The sequence below is a fragment of the Pleurodeles waltl genome, chromosome 3_1 (genome assembly GCF_031143425.1).
Source record: "Pleurodeles waltl isolate 20211129_DDA chromosome 3_1, aPleWal1.hap1.20221129, whole genome shotgun sequence".
NCBI classification, from domain to species: domain Eukaryota; kingdom Metazoa; phylum Chordata; class Amphibia; order Caudata; family Salamandridae; genus Pleurodeles; species Pleurodeles waltl.
Genome location: NC_090440.1, coordinates 1,012,522,705 through 1,012,550,621, shown reverse-complemented (window position 1 = coordinate 1,012,550,621; position 27,917 = coordinate 1,012,522,705). Strand labels below are relative to the sequence as shown.

General features: G+C 43.4%; 1 protein-coding gene across 3 annotated transcripts in view; it reads left to right on the top strand.

The window, feature by feature from the left end:
- Positions 1-27,917, top strand: part of LOC138284927 (prolyl endopeptidase FAP-like) — a 551,554-nt gene that overhangs the window by 178,703 nt on the left and 344,934 nt on the right. For all 3 annotated transcript variants that reach the window (XM_069224259.1, XM_069224257.1, XM_069224258.1), the window contains one exon: positions 13,885-13,929. In XM_069224259.1, coding sequence (XP_069080360.1) covers positions 13,885-13,929 — 45 coding nt within the window. The remainder of the gene's footprint in view (positions 1-13,884; positions 13,930-27,917) is intronic.

Below are 27,917 nucleotides of genomic sequence, written 5' to 3'. Positions count from 1 at the left end.
TTGTGTTGTCATCAATGATGTAATTTCAGATGTAGCAGTGATGTTATGAATTATGTCATAGAACATGTCATGAATGATGTAATATGTGAGGTAAGGAGCAGTGCATGGCAAAGGTGTAAGTTATTGTAACTTCAGGGTGCAAGTTATAGTTACTTGAGATACCTATAATTTGTGACTTTCAGTGATTTTGTTAGGTTAAAATTGTATCTTTCAACTGACATTTTCCCCTAACTATAGCGTTCATGTAACCTTTGGTCTTTTCCATGAATTTCAAAAGATTTCTTTTTTTATAAGGTAAGATATTATTACAAAGGCTAAATACAACAGCACTTTAAAAAAAAATTTTTTTATGGATTTCTATGTATTTAACATATATAAGATGTCCATCGCTGTGCACGGTGTGGGATTATGCCAGGTCCTGCACCCAAACCCCAGGTGACCCCTACCACCCACCATGGACAGCCTACAGTCAGACCCTGTGTTCACCCCTTGTGACAGCCCAGCCACCTACTGCGCACAGTCTTCAGCCCTATGTGGCGGGGTTGGACACACAGCTTGGGTTTTGTGGCCAGGTCCTACCCCCAGCACCGCCATGGTGCACAGCTAACTATGTCATGTAACACTATAAGGGGTGTCATTTTAAGTATGGCACACCTACTTGCTTTGTCAAATGGTCAAAATTCTAAGATATAAATAGTTGCAGGCCTATTGGCTTTATCAAGGAGTCAACACATCAACATATATAAAGCAGACCTACAGGCTTTGTCAATAACTATAATCAAATGCATATTTCATAAATTCACACATTTATATTTAATAATAGTGGTTGTCACAAAATATTTTCAATAAGCATTATTATTAAAAGCATTACAAATGTCTTTTTCTTAACATTTTTCAAGCAACAAAGTGCAACCATAGAACCAACCACATGGGGTGTCTGGACTCCAATTGAAGATCATAATGCTCCACCTCACAGAGTTTTAAAATATACAGTAAACTTTTATGAGTCAAGGACTCAATGTCACAGGATACTTACTGTGTTTGTTTATGTAGTTAGGTCTGCTGCGCTCCCTGCAAACCCCCTATAATGCTAAGAAAATGGTATATGGTGTCCCTGCCTCATCTAAAGGGCACCACAGGGAACAAACAGTTTAATTTGAAAGCCTTCCCAGAGATTTATGGGGTGCAATTTACCTGTAGCGGTGACCAGGTTGCCCTGGCCCCATTCAGTACCATCAATATAACATCCGAAATGATATTGATCACAACACTGTGCATGGTGAGGGCATGTGATTTTTCTGTTTAAAATTAATTAATAAATATAATCAAATATTTCATAAATTCACACATTTGAAATGTTTATTAATAGTGATCTCAAATTCATTTTCATAAAATATTTAGAAAAAACATTAAACATGTCTTTAAAACTTATATAACATTTTTCAGGCCACAATGTGCAGCCATAGACCCAACCACAAGAGGTCTTTGTAATAAAGCTAAAAAGCATACATTTCCATCTGGGAGTGCTTTAAAAAAATAAGGTATACTGTCCTGGGGTCATGGATATATTGTCCGCTGAAGATTTTCTGTTGTTTTTAATGTTGCTGGGGGGGCTGCTGCGCTCTCCACAGCCCTCCACAACATTACAAAAATGGTTATTATTGCCTCTTCCCTTTCTAGCAGCATCACCGGAAGAAGAAATATAATTTAAAAGAGCCCTTGCAGGGCATTATAGGAGCTACTTACAGGAGCTGATTAATAAATGAGCAGCTCCTGACACAATTTAATAATTCCTTTTTTTTTTGTTTGTTTCTTTTTACTTATGGGTGTTTTGGTGCTCACTAGTGGTATCCACAAAATGGCAATTGTTGAGGGCTGTGGGGGGAACCCTTGCAGCCCCTGCTAGCTCCATAGCTAGCACCAATTGTAGCATTGCTGGGAACCAGCCATTGCCTTTTTCCGATGATGGCCTGGGTGTCCTCATGGGGCACCTGCACATTTAGTTTTAGCTAGGGGCCATGGAGGAGCCTTAAGACCCCGAGGCCCCTGTTGGCTCTCCAGCAAGCACCCATTGTGAAGATGGTGGGACCCAGCGCTTTTTCTTTTCTCCCACACAGGCAGTAGCAGCATTTTTCTCTACTCCCATTCAAGCAGGACCAAAGTTGTGTTCCTTGACCACAGGAGAGTACAAGCGTGGAATGCCTTCATTCTCCTAGACAGAAAACAGAAGTGTCTGGATATGGAGGTTCCTGGACACTGCTTACATCTGGCTTTGGGGAATGTGGTCCCCGGGGTTGGTGACTGGCCCAGGAGGGAGGCCCACTCCCAAAAATTTAACTCTTCTCCTCGGGGGATGCCCCCTTCCCCTAAAAAACACAATCATACCTGAGGATGTTGTGTCCCTGGGTCCTAAATAAGGCTCTGGGAGTGGGGCTCTGTGCCCCCTCACAACTGTAATTAAAGCAGCTTCAGGGATGGGGTCCCTGGGTCCTACAAAGGGCTTGAAGTGGTGGGCAGAATGCCCCCCCCCTTTTGATGAAAAGAGGCACCTGGGGATGGGGCCCATGGGGCCCTAAAAATTCCCTGTTGAGAGCTGTGCATCCTGCTCCCCCCAAAAAATAAAACTGACGATCTCCTGTGCCATGGCCAATTCCAGAATGCTCTAATATAAAAAGGTCAGGATCTCATATTTATTTTTAATGACACCTTGGATCCTCAGATCTTCTGTGGATCTATGGTGACAGTAAAATAAATTTACCTTTTTGACCCCAGGCCTGTGGGGTAGTTTATCACTACCCTGCTCTCTGTTGCAACTGACATCCTTGGTGTGATCGTCCCTTAAACATTTTGCCTTCACCCATCTTAATTTCGGAATTTTGTTTTTGTTGGTATTTGGATTTTGTGCACTGTACCACTGCTAACCTCTAAAGCATGGTACAATTGGCTTACACTTGATTGGCAAATTTTATGTATTTCTAAACCCCTTTTTTATATTGTACTTCATGTACCTAGGGCCTGTCCATGAAGTACTACTAGTTGGCCTGCCGCACTCATTGTGTCACACACTTAAATAGCACTGAAGTGTTAAAACTGCCATTTCAACCTGGCAAAATTAATATTTTCCTGGTCTAAACCTTTCTTTTTGATACATATATGACACCTCTAAGATAGATCCTAAGGGTCCGGAGGACATGATGCATGGTATTTAAAAAGACTTGTTTTTACATTTAACACACCTGGTACTGGAAAATCCCCTACATTTCTTTTTCACTACTGAAAAGCATATTGCTCTCATTGGATAACATTGGGTGCCCTATTACATTTAATAAGTGCTAAAATGTTTATTTGGAGCAGGCACAAATATCATGTTTGGCCTTAACTGAACTGTAATTTAAAATCCTCTTTAATAGTAAAGTCAGATTTAAGTCACAGTTTTAAACATGCCACTTTTAGAAAGTTGGCATTTTCTTGCCCATACCATTTGGTGCCTCCTTCTGCCAGTGTATTGGGTCACATTAACCTGAATGACTCTGCTCTTGGGGTTTGTGTATTCCTGTCAGATAGTGAGACAGAAGGGGACTGGGTGTGGGCATGACAAGCCATCCTGCCAGGATGTTTGTAAGTAGACCAATTCCCCGCCCCACCTAAATTCCAAAAAGTTTTCCTGCAACATGCACGATGATGATGACGCCTCCTCAGACACAGCCTCCTGCCTTGCAACACTGAACTAAACCTTATCCTGGACTTTTCTTTTGAAAATTGACTAAGTTCAAAGGTAATCATAGACTGGGACCAATCTACCCTTTGTATCTGACCCTTCTCCATTGCAGTTAGCCTTAACCTTTAAATTTTACCCGCTGTCACAAGACCCACGGCTGTTGGCCCTTTGCTTTTTTAGGTGCCAGATTTCACTAAAAGCGTTTACAGTTCATAACTCCAGTTTACTGGTTTAATTTGTTTTTGTGTTATTTTATGTATTAAAATGTCCTCTATTTTCCTCAAATTGGTTTGGAATTTTTCTTGTATTAATTTGTCACGTTATTACTGTTTGTGTGGTGCATAAATACATTGTACAGTGCATCTAAGGCAATCTTGACTGCTTTTGTGCCAAGCTATCAGGAGGTTAAGCAAACGTTAATTTTGTGACTTTTGTGGGTCACCGTGACAAGGATTGTAGTTGTTTCTGGAGAAGGGTTCTCAACCCCCTCAACCAGTAATCTAATTTCTTACACCCCTATATATTTTACATAACATTTTTTAGGACTCTGGAACAAACATCACGTGCTCATTTGAGAGCTCGCAGTTAAAGTCAGATGACACTATGGTACCGCAGAGCCCATCTTAAAGGTCTACATTATAACTGTTTGCACATTGTCAAAAAAATTCATACCTGTATCAACAAACAGATATTAAAAGCTGGTAAAGATAACACTAGTGGGGAATATATTATAACATATCCTCGGTCTGTTGGAATTGGAAACAGACCTATCATTACCACTATTATGCCAACTATACCGGTACTATGCAATTACTAAGGCACCGGTGGTCACAGAAACAAGTAGCTGTGTGACCTGACGGTGTGCAGAAACATGTCGACACATAGGCAGACAATTAGGGGTGAATGGGCAGTAGTTTCCCAATATCACCACCAGTTAATGAGTTTTAATCCTAGTTAGGGTATCCATTATTAACATTTAATTTGGATACCAATGAGATAGTTTTAACAGTTTTGTGTGTCCTGCAGAGTCGATCTCTTTATGTTTCTCTTATATTGTTTCAACCCCCTCTCTTAGTGCTCCATCGCTGATGTTGCCTATTGTGGGGATGTTGAAGCAAAGCGTGATGATGAAGCATGCCACAACAAGTGGGTGAGGGCATTTTTAAGAACCCATGAAGGCAGAGCTCAGATTTTGCTTGTGGGCTTCTGCTGTTTTTGTCCTTGTCCTACTTTGGGTTGTTACTGCACGAAACCCCCTCGACTACATAGATATTTTTCAAGGCTAATGACTACATGTAGGGTTACCCATGTCCAATACAAATAATCACTCTGCCCGATACAGGTGCTTTTTTCCACACACACATAAATATTCCAGGTCAGTAGAAAAATGGGTGAATGGCCCTGAAATAGAGCAGGTATAACTAATCTAATAGCACCAACATGATGAAATTATTGTCATGAGGTAATATTCTTGTTTACTGAGGAATGCTCTCAAAATGATTGTAGAATTTTATTTGGCTGCGGTGGTATGGTACAAGAGTATAGGTCTGTATAGTTATGTGCACTTCTCTTCTGAATCTGCTCTTTGGATCTTTGATGAGGTTATGCAATGATGAATTCTGTAAGGGATCCACCAAGTGCATTTACTTTTTGTGGATGTTTGTTTATTTCTGTAGTCCCGGGGCATCAAGTTGAGGGCAATTGAGTATGGTTCGTTGTAGTCTACATATGCTGAGAGATGGGTGGAGTAGCCATCCTCTCTAATGCCATAACTTACTTTAGGCATGAGCTTTCTTAAGGGGTTTGAGTTTCACAAAGGAGATACTTTGATTATTATCTCAGTGATATATTAGCATCAGCAGTGTGATGATCAGGGTCGTGACCAATGTGTGTTGTAGAATTATACTTGAGGTTTTGATGTTGTGACACACATCATTCCACAGCCAGAACCAAGCAGTGGATTTAGCAGAGTAGTGCACATAAATACACAGCACTATATTGTTGTACCATAACACAGAAGAAAATGAAACATACTACAATAATTTCTAGAGCATGTGTGTGTGGGTATGTGTGTGCATGCATGTTTGCAGCCTTACTCAACTAAGGGCCAGATGTGGCAAAACTAGATATTGCGACTCGGAAATTGCGACTCCGAGCGACTCGCAATTTCCAAGTCGCAAAACCATATGCAGAAAGGTGTCTCAGACATTTTCTGCGTGTCGCTATGGGGTCGCAAAGACCCACCTCATTAATATTAATGAGGTGGGTCGCAATTTGCGACCCTATAGCGACTCTGGGCACTCACGGGGATGGAGGCTTGCTGGGAACAGCAGACCTCCATGTCCGTGACTGCTTTTAAATAAAGCAGTTTTTTTTTCCAAGTGTAGCCCGTTTTCCTTAAAGGAAAACGAGCTGCACTTAGAAAAAAAAAAAAAACTTTAGTTTCGGATTTTTTCAGGGCAGGTAGTGGTCCCTTGGACCACTGCCTGCTCTGAAAAAATATTTTTGGGTCCACTCACAAAGGGGAAGGGGTCCCATGGGGACCCCTTCCAGTTTGCGAGTGGGTTACCATCCACTTCAAGTGGATGGTAACTGCGACTCCATTTGCGACCGCATACGCGGTCGCAAATGGAACTGCATACCACTGCGACTCGCAAATAGGAAGGGAAACACCCCTTCCTATTTGCGAGTCGGAAATGCATTTTGCGAGTCGGTTCTGACTCGCAAAATGCATTGCTGCATAGCAAACACACGTTTGCGTCTCGCAAACGGCGATTTTCGCCGTTTGCGACTCGCAAACAGTTTGCTACATCTGGCCCTAAGTGTGGCTTGTGTGTGGGTGTTTGTTTTTCTTAGCAAATAAGTGTAATGATAGTGGCATGTGCATGAATGTGTTTTTTAAATTTTACTTTCCAGAATCTCCAGCATCCTCCACACCTTTTCTCTAAGATGGCTTTGTGATGTCACTAGCAATAGAGGATCAGAAGTTTCTCCCTTAACCTCTTCGCTGCCAGGCCTTTTCCCTCATGTGCCGAGCCTTTTTTTGGCTATTTGGGGCAGTTTGCGATTAGGCCCTCATAACTTTTTGCCCACATAAGCTATCCACTCAAAATGTGTGTACTTTTTTTCCAACATCCTAGGGATTCTAGAGGTACCCAGAGTTTGTGTTTTCCACCTGGAGGAGACCAAGAAATTAGCCACAATACAGCGATTTATTTTTCTTTTTAAATGGGAAAAAGGGCTGCAGAAGAAGGCTTGTGGTTTTTTTCCCCTGACAATTGCATCAACAAAGGGTTTGCAGTGCTAAAATTACCATCTTCCCAGCTTTCAGGAGCAGGCAGACTTGAATCAGAAAACCACATTTTTCAACACAATTTTGGCATTTTAAAGAGACATACCCCATTTTTACTATTTTTTGTGCTTTCAGCCTTCTTCCAGTTAGTGACAGAAATGGGTGTGAAACCAATGCTGGATCCCAGAAAGCTAAACATTTCTAAAAAGTAGACAAAATTTTGAATTCAGCAAGGGGTAATTTGTGTAGATCCTACAAGTGTTGCCTACAGGAAATTACAGCTGAAATGAAGTAATATTTAAATTGAAGTGAAAAAAACAGCCATTTTTCTCCACGTTTTACTCTGTACCTTTTTCCTGCGATGTCATATTTTCAAAACCAAAATACTGTTACATCTGCTAGACTCTTATGGTTGCGGGGACGTATAGGGCTTGTAGGTTCATCAAGAACTCTAGGTACCCAGAGCCAATAAATAAGATGTATCTTGCAACAGGTTTTCATTGTATACTGGGCATACAGCAATTAATTTAATGAAATTTAAAAAGTGAGAAGTAGGTATTAAGAAAACCTTTGTCTTTCCAAAATGAGCACAAGATAAGGTGTTGAGAAGCAGTGGTTATTTGCACATCTCTGAATTCCGGGGTGCCCATACTAGCTTGTGAATTACAGGGCATTTCTCAAATAGAAGTCTTTTTTAGAGACTGTCTTACATTTGGAAGGACAAAATGTAAAGAAAGACAAGGAGCAATAACACTTGTTTTGCTTTTCTGTGTTCCCCTAAGTCTCCCAATAATAATGGTACCTCACTTGCTTGGGAAGGCCTAATGCTCACGTCAGGAAACACAACATGGACACATCACAATTTTACATTAAAATCGGACATGTTTTTTGCAAAGTGCCTAGCTGTAGATTTTGGCCTCTAGTTCAGCCGGCACCCAAGGAAACCTACCAAACCTGCGCATTTTTAAAATCAAGACACCTAGGGCAATACAAGATGGGGTGACTTGTGGGGCTCCGGCCAGGTTCTGTTACCCAGAATCCTTTGCAAACCTCAAAATTTGGCCAAAAAACACTTTTTCCTCTCATTTCGGTGACAGAAAGTTCTGGAATCTGAGAGGAGCCACATATTTCCTTCCACCCAGCGTTTCCCCAAGTTTCCCGATAAAAATGGTACCTCACTTGTGTGGGTAAGCCTAGCGCCTGGAACAGGAAATGCCCCAAAACACAACGTGGACATATTACATTTCCCCAAAGAAAACAGAGCTGTTTTTTGCAAAGTGCCTAGTTTTGGGTTTTGGCCTCTAGCTCAGCAGGCACCTAGGGAAACCTAGCAAGCCTTCACATTTTTTAAAACTAGACACCTAGGGGGATCCATGATGGGGTGACTTGTGGGGCTTTGACCAGGTTCTGTTACCCAGAGCCCTTTGCAAACCTCAGAATTTGGCACAAAAAAAACACTTTTTCCTCACATTTCGTGACAGAAAGTTCTGGAATCTGAGAGGAGCCAAAAATGTCCTTCCACTCAGAGTTCCCCTAAGTCTCCGAATAAACATGGTACCTCACTTGTGTGGGTAGGCCTAGCACCTGCGAAAAGGAAATGCCCCAAAACACAACGTGGACACATCACATTTTCCCATTGAAAACAGAGCTGTTTTTTGCAAAGTGCCTAGCTGTGGATTTTGGCTTCTAGCTCAGCCCAAACCTAGGGAAACCTAGCAAACCTGTGCATATTTGAAAACTAGACACCTAGGGGAATCCAAGATGGGGTGACTTGTGGGGCTTTGACCTGGTTCTGTTACCCAGAATCATTTGCAAACCTCACAATTTGGCCAAAAAAACACTTTTCCTCTAATTTCGGTGACAGAAAGTTCTGGAATCTGATAGGAGCCACAAATTTCCTTCCACCCAGCATCCCCAAAGTCTCCAGATAAAAATTGTACCTTACTTGTATGCGTAGGCCTAGCGCCCGCAACAGGAAATGCCCCAAAACACAACGTGGACACATCACATTTTCCTAAAGAAAACAGAGCTGTTTTTTGCAAAGTGCCTAGCTGTGGATTTTGGCCTCTAGTTCAGCCGGAACTTAGGGAAACCTAGCAAATTTTGCGTTTTTGAAAACTAGACACCTAGGGGAATCCAAGATGGGGTGACCTGTGGGGCTCTGACCAGGTTCAGTTACCCAGAATCCTTTGCAAACCTCAAAATATGGCCAAGAAAACACTTTTTGCTCTCATTTCGGTGACAGAAAGTTCAGGAATCTGAGAGGAGCCACAAATTTACTTCCACCCAGCGTTCCTCCAAGTCTCCCGATAAAAATGGTATATCACTTTTGTGGGTAGGCCTACTGCCCGCGAAAGGAAATGCCCCAAAACACTATCTGGACACATCAAAATTATCAAATACAAAACGACCTGTTTTTCCAGGGGGGGACCTGCATTTTTGGTCCTGGGGTCAGCAGCCATATAGGGAAACATACAAAACCCAGACATTTCTGAAAACTAGACACCCGAGGGAGTCCAGGGAGGTGTGACTTGTGTGGATCCCCCAATGTTTTCTTACCCAGAATCCTCAGCAAACCTCAAATGTAGCTAAATAAATCACATTTTTCTCACATTTCTGTTAGGGATCACCACACCGGGACAAATTTAATACCGCCCAACGTTCCCCTCAATCGCTCGGCAACTTGTGTAGGTGGGCCAAGTGCTTGTGACAGGGAAGAGCCAAAATCATGTTGAAATAGAGGGGGAACAAAAGCGGGTATGAAAGGGCAATGTGAAAAAAAATATATTTAGGCTGAGTGGTAGGAATTTTGTGGATTCCAAACAGATTCCGGAAGGTTCCATCACAAAAATGTGGGAAAAATGTGTGATTTCCAGCAAAGTTAGAGGTTTGCAGGGCAATGTTTGTAAGAAAATGGTGCATGGTGCATGTGAAACACACCACCCTGGAATTACCCAGATGTTTAGTTTTCAGATGTGTCTAGGTCTTGTGGATTTTTCTACATGGCAGGGTCCCAAAGTCCATAAAGTGCAGCCCTCACCATTTCATGTGGGACAATTTTGAAAGTTAGCCAAGCTCTCATGGCCCAAATGTAAAATTAAAACCTCAAATAATCAAATGTCCTCTTGCTTGCCGTGGGATAAGATGTTTTAGTGTGCGGGGGAGAGCTGAAAGACTCTTACCCCCTTCAGTTGGGGCGGGGGCATAACGAGGCCCATACAGATTGGTAGCCACCACCACACTATTTTTTCTTTTTTTCTTTAATTCCCTGGCATCTAGTAGACGTTCTGTCCCCCCGTGGTGTGGATCAGGGGTAATCGCCCCATCTGCCCACTGGTGGGCAGAACAACTTTGGCCCCATTTATTTGAAGTGGGGGTATGACCATAGGCCCCACCCTCCTATTTTGAAAAACAAATCTTCCCTGGTAGGCTTTCTGCCCCCCGTGGGGGCAGATGGGCCTTCCAAAAATATATCAATCTGCCCAGGGGGGCAGATATGGCCAACAGTAATGTGCCCCCATGGGGAGCGACCCTTACCCAAGGGGCAGCCCCCTAAAGAAAACACACACATACACACACACCAATCCCTGGTGCCTAAGTGGTTTTTTCCCCCTCCCCCCCGGTGTTGTGTAGGCCAAAGACATGACATTTACCTGTGTAGTTTACATGTCCTAGTACTGTAAAACTCCTACATTCATTTTTACATCGCTGAGAGGCCTGCTCCCTTCATAGGCTAACTTTGGGGCTGCCCTCATACATTGTTTTGAGTGGTAGCTGCTGTTCTGAAAGGAGTAGGAAGGTCATATTTAGTATGGCCAGAATGGCTTACAAAATCCTACTGTATGGTGAAGTTGGATTTTATATTACTATTTTAGAAATGCTACTTTTAGAAAGTGAGCATTTCTGTACACTTAAATCGTTCTGTGCCTTTCAATCCATGTCTGGCTAGGTTTAGTTGACAGATCCCTTGTGCATTCACTCAGACACGCACCAAACACAGGATATTCAGCCTCACTTGCATACATCTGCATTTTGAATGGGTCTTCCTGGGCTGGGAGGGTGCAGGGCTTGACACTTGCATGTCAAAAGACAGTAGCCTGCCCTCACACAAAGGACAGACACCCCCCCTACTGGGACCCTGGCAGACAGGATGGAACTGAAAGGGGACCTTGGGCACTTCTAAGCCACTCTTTAAAGTCTCCCCCACTTCAAAGGCACATTTGGGTATTTATGCAGGGTCTCTGACCCTACCAACTTAGACAGTTCTTGGGGTAGACACTCTACCTCATAGACACTTCTGGACAAGAAACCTGCTTGGGAAGAATCCCTGAACCAGACCTACCTAGAGGAACTGCCTGGCTGCCCAAAGGACTCACTGGGACTGCTTTTCTGACAAGGACTGGTGCCTTGCTGTTGCCCTGCTGCCTTGCTGCTCTCTGACTGTGCTGAGAAGTGCTCTCAAAGGGCTTGGATAGAGCTTGCCTCCTGTTCCCTGAAGTCTCAGGACCAAAAAGATTTCACTCTTGCAACTGGACTCCTTGTGCAGCGACAATTCGACGCACAGCCTGCTAAAAACAACGCACAGCCTGCCCTGCGAAGAATTCACTGCACGCCAGACCGGAACGACGAAGCCTGACTTCGCAAGGAGAAGATCGACGCAGCGCCTGCGTTGCGACCAGAACTTCGATGCACAGTCCACAGGATCGACGCACAGCTGACCCGGGGCGACACAGCCCGACTTCCAGAGAGGAATCAACGCAGCGCATGCTGTGCGGGAGAAATTTCCAACACCCACTGGATCAACATAGCGCTTGTGACTTTGCTCCGCATGCCAAGGATTCCACAAACCGTCCCCGGGGCATCATTAAACCCCACAACCCGAAGAGGAACCAAGTCTGCGTGCCGGAAATCGACGCAAAGCCTTGCCCTGCATGGAAAATAATGACGCAAGTCGGTGTGTGAAGGGGCAAAACCGACGCACACCGCCCTGTTTTCCATGCATCGCCTCCTCTGTGGTCCCTTGCAGAGATTTTGAACGCGAACCAGGTACTTTGTGCTTGCAAGGGCCCTTTAATTGTTTTTAAGATTATTGTGAATGGTACATACTTGTTCTAAACAATCACCCTGGGCCACACCTCACTTTATAGACTCAAACTGCTCAATGCTGCTCTCAGCAAGCCTATATATTCCTTGCAGCTGTTCCCTGGAAGTGGTCATAGAAGCCCATTTGACAGAACATTTACTTCTGGAAATGTGCAGCCTACGATCGATTGGCTTATCAGCGCTACCCCTCTCTTTCACTGCTATATACTTTACAGAAAGAACCAGCGCATTATGATCACTATCCCCTCTGGCCTGTACCACCATATCATTAATATACAGCCAAAGCCTTACATCCACCAGGATGTAATCGATAAGGCTAGTTCCCATGGTCCGATTGAAAGTGTGTCTCCCTTGTTTGTCAGATGGAGTCCTGCCATTTGCTGGATGCAATACAGTATTTACCGCAGAGGTGCTCAGAGGATCAAAACTGTAATAAACAGTAATTGAAGTGAGGAACCCACACTTACCCCTAGAAGCTTCAAACAAAGCATCAAAGGGTGGCCCAGCCCAGCCTCGCCCGGCTGCCGACGGGAGCATACCGGCCCACTCTTGGCCCAGTCTTCACCCAGGCACACACCCGGGCACGTCCCGCAAGGCGGGGTGCAAACATCCCATTATGCTTCTCCAGGAGTGTTGGGCAACCAGGAAGCAGTTTGCTTGCTGTAAGGGCTGCAGGGAAACAAAATCTTCAGCCCCCGTGTCCTCCAATCGCACGCCCTGCGTAGAGGGGTACAAGCAGGCTTTTATGCACCTCCAGGAGCATCAGGCAACCAGGAAGCGGCTTCCTTGCCACTAGGACTGCAGGGAAACAAATTCTTCATCCCCCAGGGCCTCCAATCGCATGTCCCCTCAGCGGGGTCCAAGCGTCCCTTTATACTCCTCCAGGAGCGTCAGGCATCCAGGAAGCGGCTTCCTTGCCGGAAAGGCTGCAGGGAAACAAAGTCTTCTGTCCTCCAATTGCGCATTATTTTCTAATATAGAAGTAATTTCTTACATTTGTATTATCTATAAAGGCACTCGTCCTTTTAGCAGGATGCTGTGTTCCCCTCCGTTTATTTGCTCTCACACTACTATGGTGCATCGTCTTTGCCCCTACCATGTCTTGTATCAGGTTGTTTGTGTGTGGCATTATTCAGTGGCTACTGTATTACTAGCAAATGGCACATCTTTAGATTAGCTGCCCATATGAACAATACCTAAGGATCACGGACGTCTAATACAAAATTATATGATTTGGGATGCACTAATGTGATGATTTACTCAGCAGTTTTTGTTTTCTATGCGCGCACGTATGTTTGTGTGAGTTATTTACAGTCTCATATCCCAGGTGCATACATTTTGGCATCACCTGATAACTTGCAAAGCATTGCTGTCAGGATGTCAGACCCTCTATTCTATTCTGACCGGTATATTTTGTTCAGGTAACTTGCAAGTAGAAATTGTAAATTAAAATGATGAAGTGTTAGAAATATTTAGTAAACGTATCAAACATTTTAACAGTCCTAATTTGCATTTTGTAACTGCCTTCCAATTTGTTTTTTTGTAGTCACCAAACTGGTGTAATGCAAGGAATGAGTATATCATTTTATGACTCCATAGTCACTTTTTGGAATTGCAGACGCGTATTTCGTCTCACAAATAAGGCCATATGAACACCTAAGGTGATTTTGAATGTACAAAAGTGATTTGAATTTATGAATTTACCCTTCAAAATGTTTAATCTATTTCAAGACAAAATAAAAAGTAAATGTCTGTTTTTTTTTTTTTTCAGAACCGGCAGCACATTGAAGAAAGTAAAACGGGATGGATTAGTGTGGTTAGTATATATATATTTTTTTTGTCTTTTAGTAATACAAATTCATTTATGTGAATAGATTGAAGCACTGTTCGCTTAGGCATGCACAAAATGAAGTTAATTTGCACAGGTCCACTGATCCAACATTTCACTTTTCCAGCATCGTACTGAAGTATTTGAAAACATGGAGGGCCCTATTTATACTTTTTGATGCAAAACTGCGCTAACGCAGTTTTGCGCCAAAAAAATGAGCGCTGGCTAACGCCATTCTGAAGCGCCATGCGGGCGCCGTATTTATTGAATGGCGTCAGCCGGTGTTAGCCGACCGGCGCTGCCTGGTGTGCGTGAAAAAAAACCACGTACACCAGGCAGCGCCGGCGTAGCGAAAAATGGCGTTTGGGCGTCCAAAAATGGGGCAAGTAAGGCTGAGGCAAAAAAATCGTCTTAACCCGATTTGCGCCATTTTTTTTTTGGCGCCCAGACGCCATTAACATGACTCCTGTCTTAGCAAAGACAGGAGTCCCCATGCCCAGGGGACTTCTGTCCCCTGGGCATGGTCATTGGGCATAGTGGCATGTAGGGGGGCACAAATCAGGCCCCCCATGCCACAATTTTTTTAAAAAAAAATACTTACCACAAGTTACCTTTTCTTCCCTGGGATGGGTCCCTCCATCCTTGGGTGTCCTCCTGGGGTGAGCAAGGGTGGCAGGGGGTGTCCCTGGGGGCTTGGGAGGGCACCTCTGGGCTCATTCTGAGCCCACAGGTCCCTTAACGCCTGCCCTGACCCAGGCGCTAAAATCCGGCGCAAATGCGGGTTTTTTTAGTCCCGCCCACTCCCGGGCGTCATTTTTGCCCGGAAGTATAAATACGACGCATATGCATCGCAGTCATTTTTTAAGACGGGAACGCCTACCTTGCATATCATTAACGCAAGGAAGGTGTTCACGCAAAAAAATGACGCTAACTCCATGAACTTTGGCGCTAGACGCGTCTAACGCCAAAGTATAAATATGGAGTTAGTTTTGCGTCGAATTTGCGTCGAAAAAAACGACGCAAATTCGGTGCAAACGGAGTATAAATATGTCCCGTAATTCATTTTCACAGTTTTTATCTTCAGGCTGTCAGCTGCCTGGTGATTTGTAGGTGAACATTCGTACCAGTGTAGTTAAGTTTATGGTAACGTTCCGGGCCGATGTTAATCCCTCTGTGCATGCATAGCCCATACTGGTTGGATGCCAAAACTCCAGTTTAGACGCAGGTTGACATCCCTGCACAACCGGTAAGCTCAAGTAACAATAAAAAGGAACAAAGTCACTAATTTGGACCGTTTTTGCTCCATCACAAAGACTGACAAGATTTGCTTTGACCCAGTCACGTGCGATCCATGCCACGGAAAAGCTTCTAGGTCTGGAACAGTCAGTTACCTGCTAGATGGAGCCCATGGGCACTTGTTTCTTTGGAACAACACTTTTTTTTTCCTCAATAGACTTTGATCCAGAGCAAGAGAGAGAGAAAAACTCAGAAGTGGGGAAAATTGAAAATCAGTGATTGGCAGAGAGAAAGCAAAGATGAACAAGCATTGGCATAGCCAATAGGTCTCTTCTTTGGGACCGTATACGTAGTTAGCAATGCAGCACATTATTCTGGGTATTAAAACATCATCTGTTTTTTAACGTGGAAGATTTGACACTGATAGGTAGAGAGTTTAACAATAATGAAAGCAATATGGAGAAGAGGTGTAAATATAACAAGCCCCAAAACAGCACTTAGCCGGACACAACCAGGTCCATGCTTCCAAATAAAACATAAGAAATGTTTGTTAAAACACCAAGTTTTACGTGAACTAAAAACGACTCGATTCGGAGTGCAGCGGAACATAAACTGACAATCTGTGTGCCCTACATAGTTTGCGTGCATCTGTGGAAAGAGTCCCATGTTCGAAAGGCACAGTTCGGCCTTTTGGGACCACTAAGAAGAATTATTGGAGGATCTGTTTGGGCAAACTTTGCAGCCAACAGCTTGGGAATCTTTCAGTATATAGCTAAGTATGCACAATACCTGTTGCTTTAAAGAATGCCTGCTACAAACCAATTCTCTAAGCTTGTTCATCAATAAGTAACAAAGCCATCGGCTAAAGAAAACGCATCTCTGTGATGACTCATATTAGAAGGGAGAACACCACGTGGACAATGGGGTAAGGAAGGGTGCGGTGCTGGGCAGCACAAAAGTGAAGTGCTAGGTGGGAGAAGAAAGGAAGCATTACATGCAAAACATTTTAAATACATTTTAAAAATCCTAAATCACAGTGTGAGCAGCTGAGAAGCAATGGCAGGCACCAACACAAAGAAGTCGTAGGTGGGTGGGGAAAGATAAAAAGCAGGCACTATGTTTTAGTAGTTACTGAGAACACAAGTAAAGCAGTTAAAATAAATTAAAAATAAAATCCTAAATCATAGCGCAAATGTATCAAAAACAAATAGACTGAAGGGCGGGAGTTGGAGGGGGCACAGGGAGAAGAAGTGAATTTTGAGAAAAGGCGGATGCCAACACAAACAGAATATGCAGCAACAGATGGGAGTTGGTTGGGGGACAGCACCGCGGGCTGAGGCCAAAGCAACACAGAGAAGTGGTAGGTGGCAGTGGAAAGAAGAAATGCGGGCAGCATTTGACTGACAACACAAGCTCCACTCGCAAAACAGTTAAAATAAAATTTTTAAATAATTCTAAATCACAGCATGAATGTAACAATGACAAATAGAATGTCAGGCGGTAGGTGTTGGTGGGCGCGGGTGCCATACTTAAAGATAAAGCGCGGTGTGCCATGTTGCAACAATTACAAAAAAAAGAGTTCGCCCCAACACCAGATGAAGAATGCAAGCAGATGAACCCTGCCGGCAGCGGAAGCCGCCCGCCTGGCGGGAACCGCCAGAAGACCGTACCGCGGTCAAAAGACCGCGGCAGTCATTCTGACTTTCACCCTGGGCTGGCGGGCTACCGCCAAAAGGCCGCCCGCCCGCCCACCCAGCGGGAAAGCACCAGCAACGAGGAAGCCGGCTCCGAATGGAGCCGGCGGAGTTGCTGGTGTGCGACGGGTGCAGTTGTACCCGTCGCGATTTTCAGTGTCTGCTAGGCAGACACTGAAAATCAATGTGGGGCCCTGTTAGAGGGCCCTGCAGTGCCCATGCCCATTGGCATGGGCACTGCAGGGGCCCCCAGGGGCCCCACGACACCCGTTCCCGCCAGCCTGGTTCTGGCAGTGAAAACCGCCAGAACCAGGCTGGCGGGAAGGGGGTCGGAATCCCCATGGCGGCGCTGCTTGCAGCGCCGGCGTGGAGGATTCACAGGGGCAGGGGAAAACCGCTGGGAAACCGCCGGTTTCCCTTTTCTGACCAGAATTGCCCTTGATGCACCGCCAGCCTGTTGGCGGTGCATCCTCCAACCCCGGCCCTGGCGGTCCATGACCGCCAGGGTCGGAATGACCCCCTATGTGTATTCGCCAACTACACTGAAATAGTGGTGTGTTTGGTCAAAAAGATTACAAATGTATGATTTTATAAACATAATAAAGTATAGATTTTTTTTCATTCTTCATGTTATGCAATTCACATTATGGTTTGCTAAATTGGTGCCTGCGTTCTGAATGCATATTTATTTAGCATATGCTTTATATGACAGTTTAGGTTATTGCAATTTGTATGTCTACAGGTTATTACAAATCAGTGTAGACCAAAACAAAATTAACCAAATTGATGCAAACAATACATCCCTCATCCGTAGACCATTGATAAAAGAAGGACATGGATGACCTTGGGTAGACTAGAATCATGTGTCAGAGAACATGGATATTTTAAATGGGAAGGTCGGTATACCCTCCCCCATGGTAGTTTTGCTTTTGTGGCTACCAATAGCGTGCCTAATTGTTTGGTCAGAAGGGAGTCTCAAAATCATTTTTACTGGCTACTCATGGTATCTCCTGGTGATCCATGTTAAATTGTACGACCCTCTACAACAGTACAAGTAGGAAAGGAATGAAGTTTGGAAGAATAGAATTAGTTATAGGAGTAAACTTGGTCTATAAGGGTCAGTAGAAATATATGCAGTATATTAAGAATGGTAGATGTTGCATCGCAGTTACCAGGAGCGGCTTGCATGGCTGGGGCAGGGGGTGCGGGGTCATGGGAATAAAAAATTAAATAATAATAATAAAAAAAAAAAAAAAACTTTCCTCTGCTCCTCTCCTATCGCTGGATTGGCTGGGAGCGCCCAGCCAGGGCACTCCCAGGCAGACTGGGAGCCTGTGCAGGCTCTCTCCAGCCCAGCAACCCAACAGAGTTTATTATCCTTCTGTGGAAGAGGATTTGAGGGAGTTGCTGCTGGTAAGGGGGAAGGGGTGATGCTCCTCCGCCCATACGGAGGAGGCTCATTTGAGAGTTACTCTTTTACCAATAGCTACTATGAGCCCAATGTCTTTCTGGTTCTGGACCACATTCTTAGCATACAATTAGGTTACTGGCTCCTAGGATTTTCCGGTGACTCCTTCCTAATAGTGCTACATATCTCTGCTGTTCAAGCACAACAGTGGTGAGAGAATTGTGTCACTGGCAGGATCAGGATTAAATTTGCATGGACGATAAGCAAACCCCACACAACTGTCTGGACTGGCCACAAACCTGACCTCCCAGAAGTGGAACATGTGGTTGGACGTTGAGGAACTGTCAGGACACAGAGACACATGAAGTGCACCCACATCTTATTAAAAACTATGAACACGTGAAAACCACATGAACCCAACTCATCCACAGATGTTCAGTGGACGCTTTTCCTCCCTTTTTTCCTTTCTTCGTTGATTCTATTATATTTTTATGCTACCTCCTTTTTCTCTTCTAGTTTCATCACTTGCACCTATCCAACATTGTGCACTCTCTCCGCTCCTTTTTTCATTCAAACCTTCATTCCTTCTCCTGCTTCAGTTCTTCTGTACATAATTCGTTCGTTTTTTTTATGCTAAGAATATTTATAGAATAAATATATGTTTGTTTTTAATTTGTGTAAATGTTACAGCAGAACACACTGACACTGTTGAAGGTAATTGACCATTTCAGCTGAAAACTAACATGAATTTAATGACATTATTTATAGAACTAAACTAATTGAAGACAACTGATTGTGCTCTTTTAAAGAATTACTAAAATTGCATTGCTAAGTCATTTACAGTCTTCAAGTAAATGGTGGTCTTGATTTTTACATGGTCCTATATCAAATGAAATGAGTCAATAGCTTTGTTTGTGCTTGAAGAATCTGATAGCAGAAATGTTATTTTCAAAACACGGGGCTCATTTTAATGAAGCAATTTCAGAAATGACTGCTATATTGCAATGGATATGCAATAAAAAACACCAGAGAGTGTAGCAATCTAATAATACGTGGCTAGAAAGTTATTTGAATGAAAATCCCGAACAACCGAATTTACACGCATGGTATTGTTTGAAAGAAAATGCATATATCTGAAGGATAGCTTTTGAGACCAGGAAGGTACTTCTCTTAGACGTTTTATGACGACACAACACATGCCTTTGCCACACATTCCTTTACCACTTTAACTTACCCCTAACCTTCCTTTACCACTACTCACCCTAAGTCCTAAAATTACCCTTAGAACCCCTAAACCTGAAAATTACCCTTCGGAGCCACATTACCACTTTATATCCTTAAACCCTTAACTCCCTTTACAAGAACCCACCCCCTAAACATATATATATATATATATATATATATATATATATATATATATATATATATATATATATATATATATATATATATATATATATATATAGGGGTGGGTTATAGGTAGGACCATGTTTCCATAGGAAAATCATTTTTTGGTTTGCTAATAACTTTGCCGTTATCTTCATGAAACTTTCCCCCCAAAAAAATCCACCTCATCTCCTTCTTGGAAAGTTTTTTGGTGATCCGTCAAGCCGAGGTTGAGAAAATGGGAAGGGCTGGTTGGGGGTTCCCAAAACACTTTTTCCCTATTCAGTTTTCCTTCGAGAATTTGAACAGCAATATCGTAAACAACTTCTGAATGTAATTACACCAAACTTGGCATAAAGCAAGATTTTGGTCCAGCAAGGGTGTGTTTTGTGAGTTGGTGTGAATCCATTAAACTGTTTTAGAGAAATTAAGGTTCAAAATATTTGTATTTTTCATGTCCAGGAGGATCAGCTAAGCTGAAAGATCCAGAGATTGGCTTACACCACATCAACAAAGATGTGATGGCAGCCATGTTAGGACTCTGGGACTCAGTCCTCTGTATGGAAATTATGTATAACATAACATAGAAGGGACAGGATCAGGGTAACCTACCCCCAAAGCCTGGTGGGGCCACCCCTGAGGACAAAAACATATTTTTTTAAAAAAAATTCCAGTGCAAATTTGTGGAAGATCTACAATAAAAAAGATTTTTTAAAGCAGGCTCCCGCCCATTTTTTTAAAAAAAGTATCAGGGTGGGCCAGGGCCTGGGGAGATGCTGCAATGTAATGTTTTGAGTAGGAGGGATGTGTCTCCCCCTACTTGATGATTCAGGAGGCCCAGGGGAAGCTGTACCCTGGGCTTCATTCCAATGTGGCAGAGGGTGGGGTGCTGCACCTCCCAGGCCATTATCAGACACCGGGGATCACATCCCCTAGGGCTACTACACATTAAAAGAGGGGAATGGCTTGGCCCCCCCCCCTAAGCCATTAACATGCCTAAGGGACCCCATCTTCAGGGGTCAGTACAAAAGTGATTCTGGAACCCCTTTCTGAGACAATAACAGGCATTGGAGATGCCGTCCCCAGGGCTTGAACACATGAAAATGCTATGCCACAGCAATGGGAGCCCGTGTGGCCATTGGGGGACCCCAGGGACCCCACTGCCCCTGCCTGCTCTCATGCCTGTATCAATCGCAGTGTGGCAGGAGCCGGCTGTAGTGGCATTTTGTTGCTCCAGTTGAACAGGAACAATCTTGTGCATCTTGCTTGATAGTGTGCAGCAGGGAGTTGAATTTCTCTATACCCATGTTGTTCCAGACAGGGAACTGCAGTGTTCCAGGGACACTGCTGCCATTGGTTGTGGTGAATGGGGTCTCCGGGGCCTCTGGATGGCATGGGGATGTGGGTTCCCTGCTCCCCTGAAAAAAGTTACAGCCCTGGGTGATAGGGTCCCTGGGGCCTTATGGTGTCAGGGAGAAACATGCCCTCTTCCCCCAAACTACAGGAAACCTGCCTGGGATATGGGGTCCCAAATACCTTTTGGAGGCTAGAAGAGGAGGGCCATGTGCCACGCAAAAACAAATTCAGCCTGGGGAATGGGGTACCCAGGGCCCTTCTGTGGCCCTGGGAGAGGTCCACACTCCCCTCGCCTTTACTAAAGATCGATCCCTAGGGGCTATAGAAGGTTATAGAAGGCTTGGGGAGGGGTGCAAGGAGCAGTGAGTAATAAATGAGCAGCTCATTGCACCCCATCCCCAAGGGCCATATTTTGTTTTAAAGGGAAAGGGACTTCTGCCCCCAATCCCATGCCTTCATGGGACCCATCTCCTAGGACCTAGTGTGGGTGCCCCACAAGGCACAACCTTGGGGCTGTGGGAAGAGCCCAGGTGACTCCCTCGATGCACCCATCATGGGTGCAGCAGAAAGTGGGCATTGCTCCCAGCAGCAGGAAGAGGCAATTCTCTATTCTCCTGCAGGGTGGAAGCAATCCCTGTTTTCCTGACCACAAAAGCATGGACAGGGGAAAAAATATGCATGCTCCCACCCAGCTGGAGAATTTTTCTAGATCCTGCTGGGTGGGAGTGTACTTTATTTTTTGCTGCTCCTACTCTTGCAGGTGAACAAACTATGTCCCCAGAGTGGACTCCCCGGCATACATCTTGTGAACCTGCCATGCAGGATGGGGTCCCTAGGAGCCTGTGAGGCTTGTGGAGGTAGGCCACACACTCTGATCCTCTTTTTAATTTTTAAATATTTTCAGCCCAGGAAATGGGTCCCTGGGGCCTTTTTAGGCTCAGCAAGGGTGGCTGCACACCCCTCTCCTTCAATTTTGAATCAGCCCACAGAAATGGGGTCCCTGGGGCCTCAAAGAGGCTCGTGGAGAGAGGCTATGTGACTCCCGGTAATTTAACCACCGGGCCAGCTAATGGGGTCCCCAGGGCCTCCTAGAGGCTCGGGTAGGAGGGCCACATGCCCCCTCCCCTAAAAATATTGTGTCACCTCCCCCCAGCCTTGCTCCATTCCAGAGGAGGAGTTTTTTTTAAGCACCTGCTTCACTGTAAACTTGTGGCAACTTTAAAAAACATTTTTTGGCCCCAGGCAAGGGCCTCAACCAAGCCTATGGAGGATGTCCTTACCCTGCCCCCTCATAACTTTTTTTACCTTTTTTCACATCTCAAGACTGAATCCTAAATCCTAAAATGGCTGCCTCCACATCATTGTTGGAAGCCAATCAGATCTCATCTTGAGATGTGTTGCCGCCACGGATCCTTCTCTGTGTGAAATATCTATAACTTCAGAGTCTTATTTTCTCATAAACTACTAAACAGATTGTCTACAAGTCACAAACAGCACAATTTCTGTGCCAAGATCTTGCTTTCTGAAACATTTGGTGTAAATCCATTCAGTAGTGTTTCCTATGGAAAAATTCATGGGGAAACTGCATTTTGGGCACCCTCATTTTTCTCCTGCTACATGATGTTTTCCTGGAAGGAGCTGAGGTGGAAGAATTCTTATTTTTGGAATGTTTCATGAAGACTAGGCAAACAACGCCAAACTTATTAGAAAACCAAAATATGCATGTAAACACAGTCTCCATCTCTCTCTCTCTCTCTCTCTATATATATATATATATATATATATATATATATATATATATATATATAGAAATATACATAGATATATATATATATATATATGGATATATATAAAGATGTCTGTTATATCTATTAAAATATAGATCTATAAATGCACACATATATACACACGTAGACATATATATATATATATATATATGCATAGATAGATAGATAGATAGATAGATAGATAGATAGATAGATAGATAGATAGATAGACAGACAGACAGATAGATAGATACCAACCTTACCACCAATACTTACCATGTGTGATAAAGGCACAAATACCTGTGTGGTAAAGCCATGGTGTAGTAAAGGCATTGCTGCAAATGATTCTTCCTTCCATGAGTCAGTGACATTTCATCTGTATAACATTTCACACACATTTGCCCTTTAAAGATCCCTGATTTTTTTATTTGATTTTCATCCTCACTTAAATTGTGTATTATATAACTTGCATTGTTTATTAGTTTATATCTTATTAACATGACCTTAAAAATACTTTACATATTGAGAGATACTGCTATGCGGATGTATACAGTTTTCCTCTCATATTATATGAAAATATTGCATCATTTGATTTCAAATGCTCATAGCAGCCTTAAAACTCCTACAAAGTATCCTCCTACACAATAAAAAGATTTCAAGGTTTTACACAACCCCAAATACTTGATCCCTAAAGTCACAAACAGCAAAAGGTGCTTTACAATTGGCAGCGTTTGAGGAATGATGCCCCGCTTTAAAATCTATAGCTTAGTTGCAAAGGTCTCCATTATTAGTGGCCTGGAAAACCGTCCAATAATCCTCCCTGAAACTTACTGCCTGAATGGATGCAAGTGGTAATAAGAATATTAATGCAGTTTATAGAGCACAAAGCTACCTGGTATGAAGTGTCCCAGAGCTAGGTGCAGGTATCTGCCCGCTGAAATGCATCTGCTAAATCCCCATAAATTCAGAGCTAAAAAATAAACCTGTTTTTTTTTTTTCCTGAAAGGACATTCTGACTGGGCCTAACAAAACCCCAAGGGAAGAGAATACCAAAGCTTAGGTGCTAAATAGCTGAAAAAAACTACCACCTATGCATGCTTTCTTTATTTAGGGATGCTGGCAAACCGGGGCCCTGAGGATCTTGTATTTCTCAAAGGTTCATATGGTCTGACCAAAAATTGAAGGTACTGCGGACCTTAACTGGCAGATTACTTATAACAATAGCACAAGGCTTTGAAAGAGGAGCTCTGCTTCGCTGGAAGCCAATGAAGCTTCTTAAGCACAGCCTCAACAGACACATGCTTTGGCACATTCAATAGGAGATATGCAGCAGGGTCCTGCACTCTTTGGAGTCTCTTAATCCAACCCTGTGTGACTCCAAGATTAAAACATTACAATAGTCAAGCTTAGATACCATCGGGGCTTGAACTACTGTTTTTTTGCTGACTCTAGCAAGAAACAGATTTTTCTCAAGCAGTCCAAAGCATTCTCCTGCCACTGCAGGATTTGATTGTCAAAAGACGGTTTTCATCAATCCAAATGCCAAGGTTCTTTACTTTGGGTTTGAGTACAGGTAATGGACCCAATTCATTAGGCCACCATGCAGTGGACCAGATGTTCGAATGATTGTCCAACATCAGAACCTCGATCTTCCCAGCATTAAACTTAAGTCTGTTCAAGTCCACCAACGTAGCGACCTCTGCCAGCAAGAGGCATGGAGAGGAGGCCATGATGGTGAATCCATAGGATTTGATGACCTCAGCCAGAAGGTGCACATACACATTAGAGTGTTCAGTCAGGGTATTATGGGACACAGTAGTGAATGTAGCACTGAGGTCCAACATTAACAATGATGCACAACTGCCAGCATCCACTGTCTGATGGATTGATTCTGTAATCAGCAACAAGGCTGACTGAAGGACAAAAGCCCAACTGAGTCCTGTGAAGCAGGTTATGGCCCTAAACGAATCTCCAAAGTTACTTATCGACAAAGTTCTCCGTAATCCTGGAGAAGAGTGTTGGCAGCGAAACCAGACAATAGTTTTATGGCTTGGTGGGCTCCAACAAAGGTTTTTTGAGCAGTGGAATCACCCACAGCATGCTTCCATTGCTTTGCCACTTGTCCAGAGGCCAGGGAGCTGTTGTCTAGTTTATTTAATATTGGGTGGACCACATCCACACCTCGATTCGAAATTGATGGGATGCTGGATCCAGCGGAGGGCCTTACTTCACCAAAGCATTTAGCAAGGTCAGCTCTTTGGATTTGATGGGCTTGAAATTCAGCAGACTAGATATATCCTCCAAACAGTTGAACCAAGCCCTTAAACAAGGGGCATATCTAGTTTTTGCAGGAAAGGAGGCATATATCTTCTAGCCATCCTCTGATGATGAGGTTGAAGCTGAGATTAGAGATAACAAAGAAAGTTTCTTCACAATAGCAACCTTTTCGCAGGAAGAGTTTTCAGCAGACTGCATTTTATTGCTGTAGAAGTCACAGCAAGATGTCTTGATATGACAGTGGTACATATTATTTGCTGGATCATACGCTGGATCATACGCAATGCTTTTTGTGTGCAAAAAATCTGGTTCTCTACTGGAGCTGCTTATCTAATGCTCCATTGATATACTTGTCCATTTGTGTGTCAGGTATGTCAGTACAGCTATCCATAATAGGCCGGCTAGTCACTATTCTGGTGGTGTCAAATAATCTATTAACTTATTTAAATTGAATCTATTTTTCTAAATTAGTGTTGTGATTTCACCTTATTACTGTGCGCTGCATAAATACTTTACACATTGCCTCTAAGTTAAGCCTGGCTGCTTTCTTGGCAAGCTTCCAGAGCATTAAACACAGGTTAATTTAGTGATTTTTGTGGTTCACACTGACAAGGATGTTGCTTGAGCAGGATTAAGAGGGGGAATTTTGGCCCACCACTGTGCCCATCCTGCATGAGCAGATGGGTGACTAATAGATGCTTTTTCATAAGAAACCAAAAAAGTGATGGCGAAATGGTCGGAGCAAGTAAGTTAATATGATGCTCAGCCACTATACTCACCAGTTTTGAAAAAATAGGATCAAGGATGTTCCCTACTCTATGGGGAGGGCAGAAAACATGTTGGAGGAGCTGCAAAACCTCCACCATGTTGAAGGAGCTGCAAAACCTCCAAAGGACCAGGTGGAATTCCTGATATCGTAGAACTACTGGTCCAAGACAAAGAAAATAAGGCTGCTTCTCTTCCTTCAAACCTAAGCTCAGACAAGGTGCGCTGTAACACTTGCTTAAAAACTATTGTAATCCTGCCTACTCTCTGCCCTTTTCTATTAAGTTTCATAAAGTCAAAACTTTACTGTTGGCCGGGAGAGGAGTCTTCCATGAGCCAGGTGCTCTTCCAGAAAGTCATCAGTAACTCTGTGGGGAGAAATTTCTCTCCATTGTATGTTTTGTGAGATAATATGCCTGAATCATTGTTTCTGTACTGATTCCCAAATCTTCGTTTGGTATTCTATTTAGACTCCATTTAGCTTGCGTTAGGCAGATGAAATCTTAAGATGTTAAAATAGTGTTTCTACAGGACAGATAATCCTGATGGGGCTGGTAACCCCTTTTATTGACCCCACCAGGTTACCAGCCCTCACTATTAAGGCCCAAAGTGCTAATGCCTTGCTAATGTCTTAGCTAAATAGGGACAAGCCATAGCATTTTTCCAAAATTGTCAATGCTTCTAGAGCTCCACAATTAGATAGGACAGGATCAATGCCCATTCATTTTATTAGGAAAAGTGAGGTACCACAGTTCAGTCAAAGATACTAGGTCAAATAATATATATAAAGATAAAGAGCTACCATGTACTGATCTCCTTAGGAATGTTAATTCTAAAGCACCTTTTACAATCAGCATGAAACCCCCATTCTAGGGAGAATATATGCTTACTTTTGTTTAGGAATCAACCCTACCTGTGTATTGGCTGCCATTCTTTCGAGTTGAAGTTAGGTTTGTGTTCTCACAGTAGGTATATATAAGAGAGAGGCTCAGGGCCTTGAATAGTGTACAAGTTCCAGCAGGGGCATAAAAGGTGTCCTTGGCTTCAAGATGGCCCAAACAAGTATTACTGTTATACAGATCATCACAATAGTGTTCAGATTATTGTGGCATTTTCCATCTATGTAAAATAACAAGGAAAGATCCCATTCTGATTTTAGCATGAATTCCAGCCTGATGTCCTCATAGGGAATTGAGCTCTTGGACCACAAACTGTATTTGCAAATGTGCCACTCCAGCTGCTGATTACAATCTAGAATCACCCTCTGGAGCCCAAAGGTGCATTTCTCAGTTGTCCATAAATCATCTATTATCACAGCCCAGAAAATAGACTGCAGTGCCATATGACAGACCTGTCAAGCCTCTCACCATACATGCCTTTCTTAGGTTATGATTGATAGAGCCCCATATTTCTTTTTAAAGCTTGTGAGGCATCTGATCAATCCAAATAACTATCCTTGTTTAGTACTCCAGAATTGGTTTCTGCCTCAGCTTCTTATATATGAAAATGCTGATCTAGTTGTAGCTGGTAACTATCACTGTTTATTTTGCCCTGGTGGACATTGTCCGTTTTGAGGATCACCCTCAAACCTTTTGCCTTCACCTCTTCTATGTTTTGCTAAATCTCGTTTTTGATAGTTCTGAGACTGTGCATTTTACCACTGCTAACCAGTGCTTAAATGCTTGTGCTCTCTTTTAAACATGGCAAAATTAGCTTACACCTGACTGTCACAATTAATTTACTTTAAAGTCCCTAGTAAAGTGGTATACCACATACTGAGAGCCAATAAATTAAATAGTGGGCCTGCAGTACCTATTGTACCACCCACTTAGGTAGCTCCTCAAAACATATCCAAGAGCTGCCATTGCTGCCTGAATGCAGTTTTAATCGGCCAAATCAACCCAGCAATAAAAACCCCATTACCAAGCCTTAAACTCCCCTTTTATTGTACCTAAGGTACACCTTAGGTAATCCATAGGGCAGGGTGCATTGTAATTAAGAAGATGGACATATACGTTTAGGTTTTACACGCCCTGTTAGTGAAAACCCTCCAAATTCATTTTTCACTACTCTGAGGCCTACCTCTCC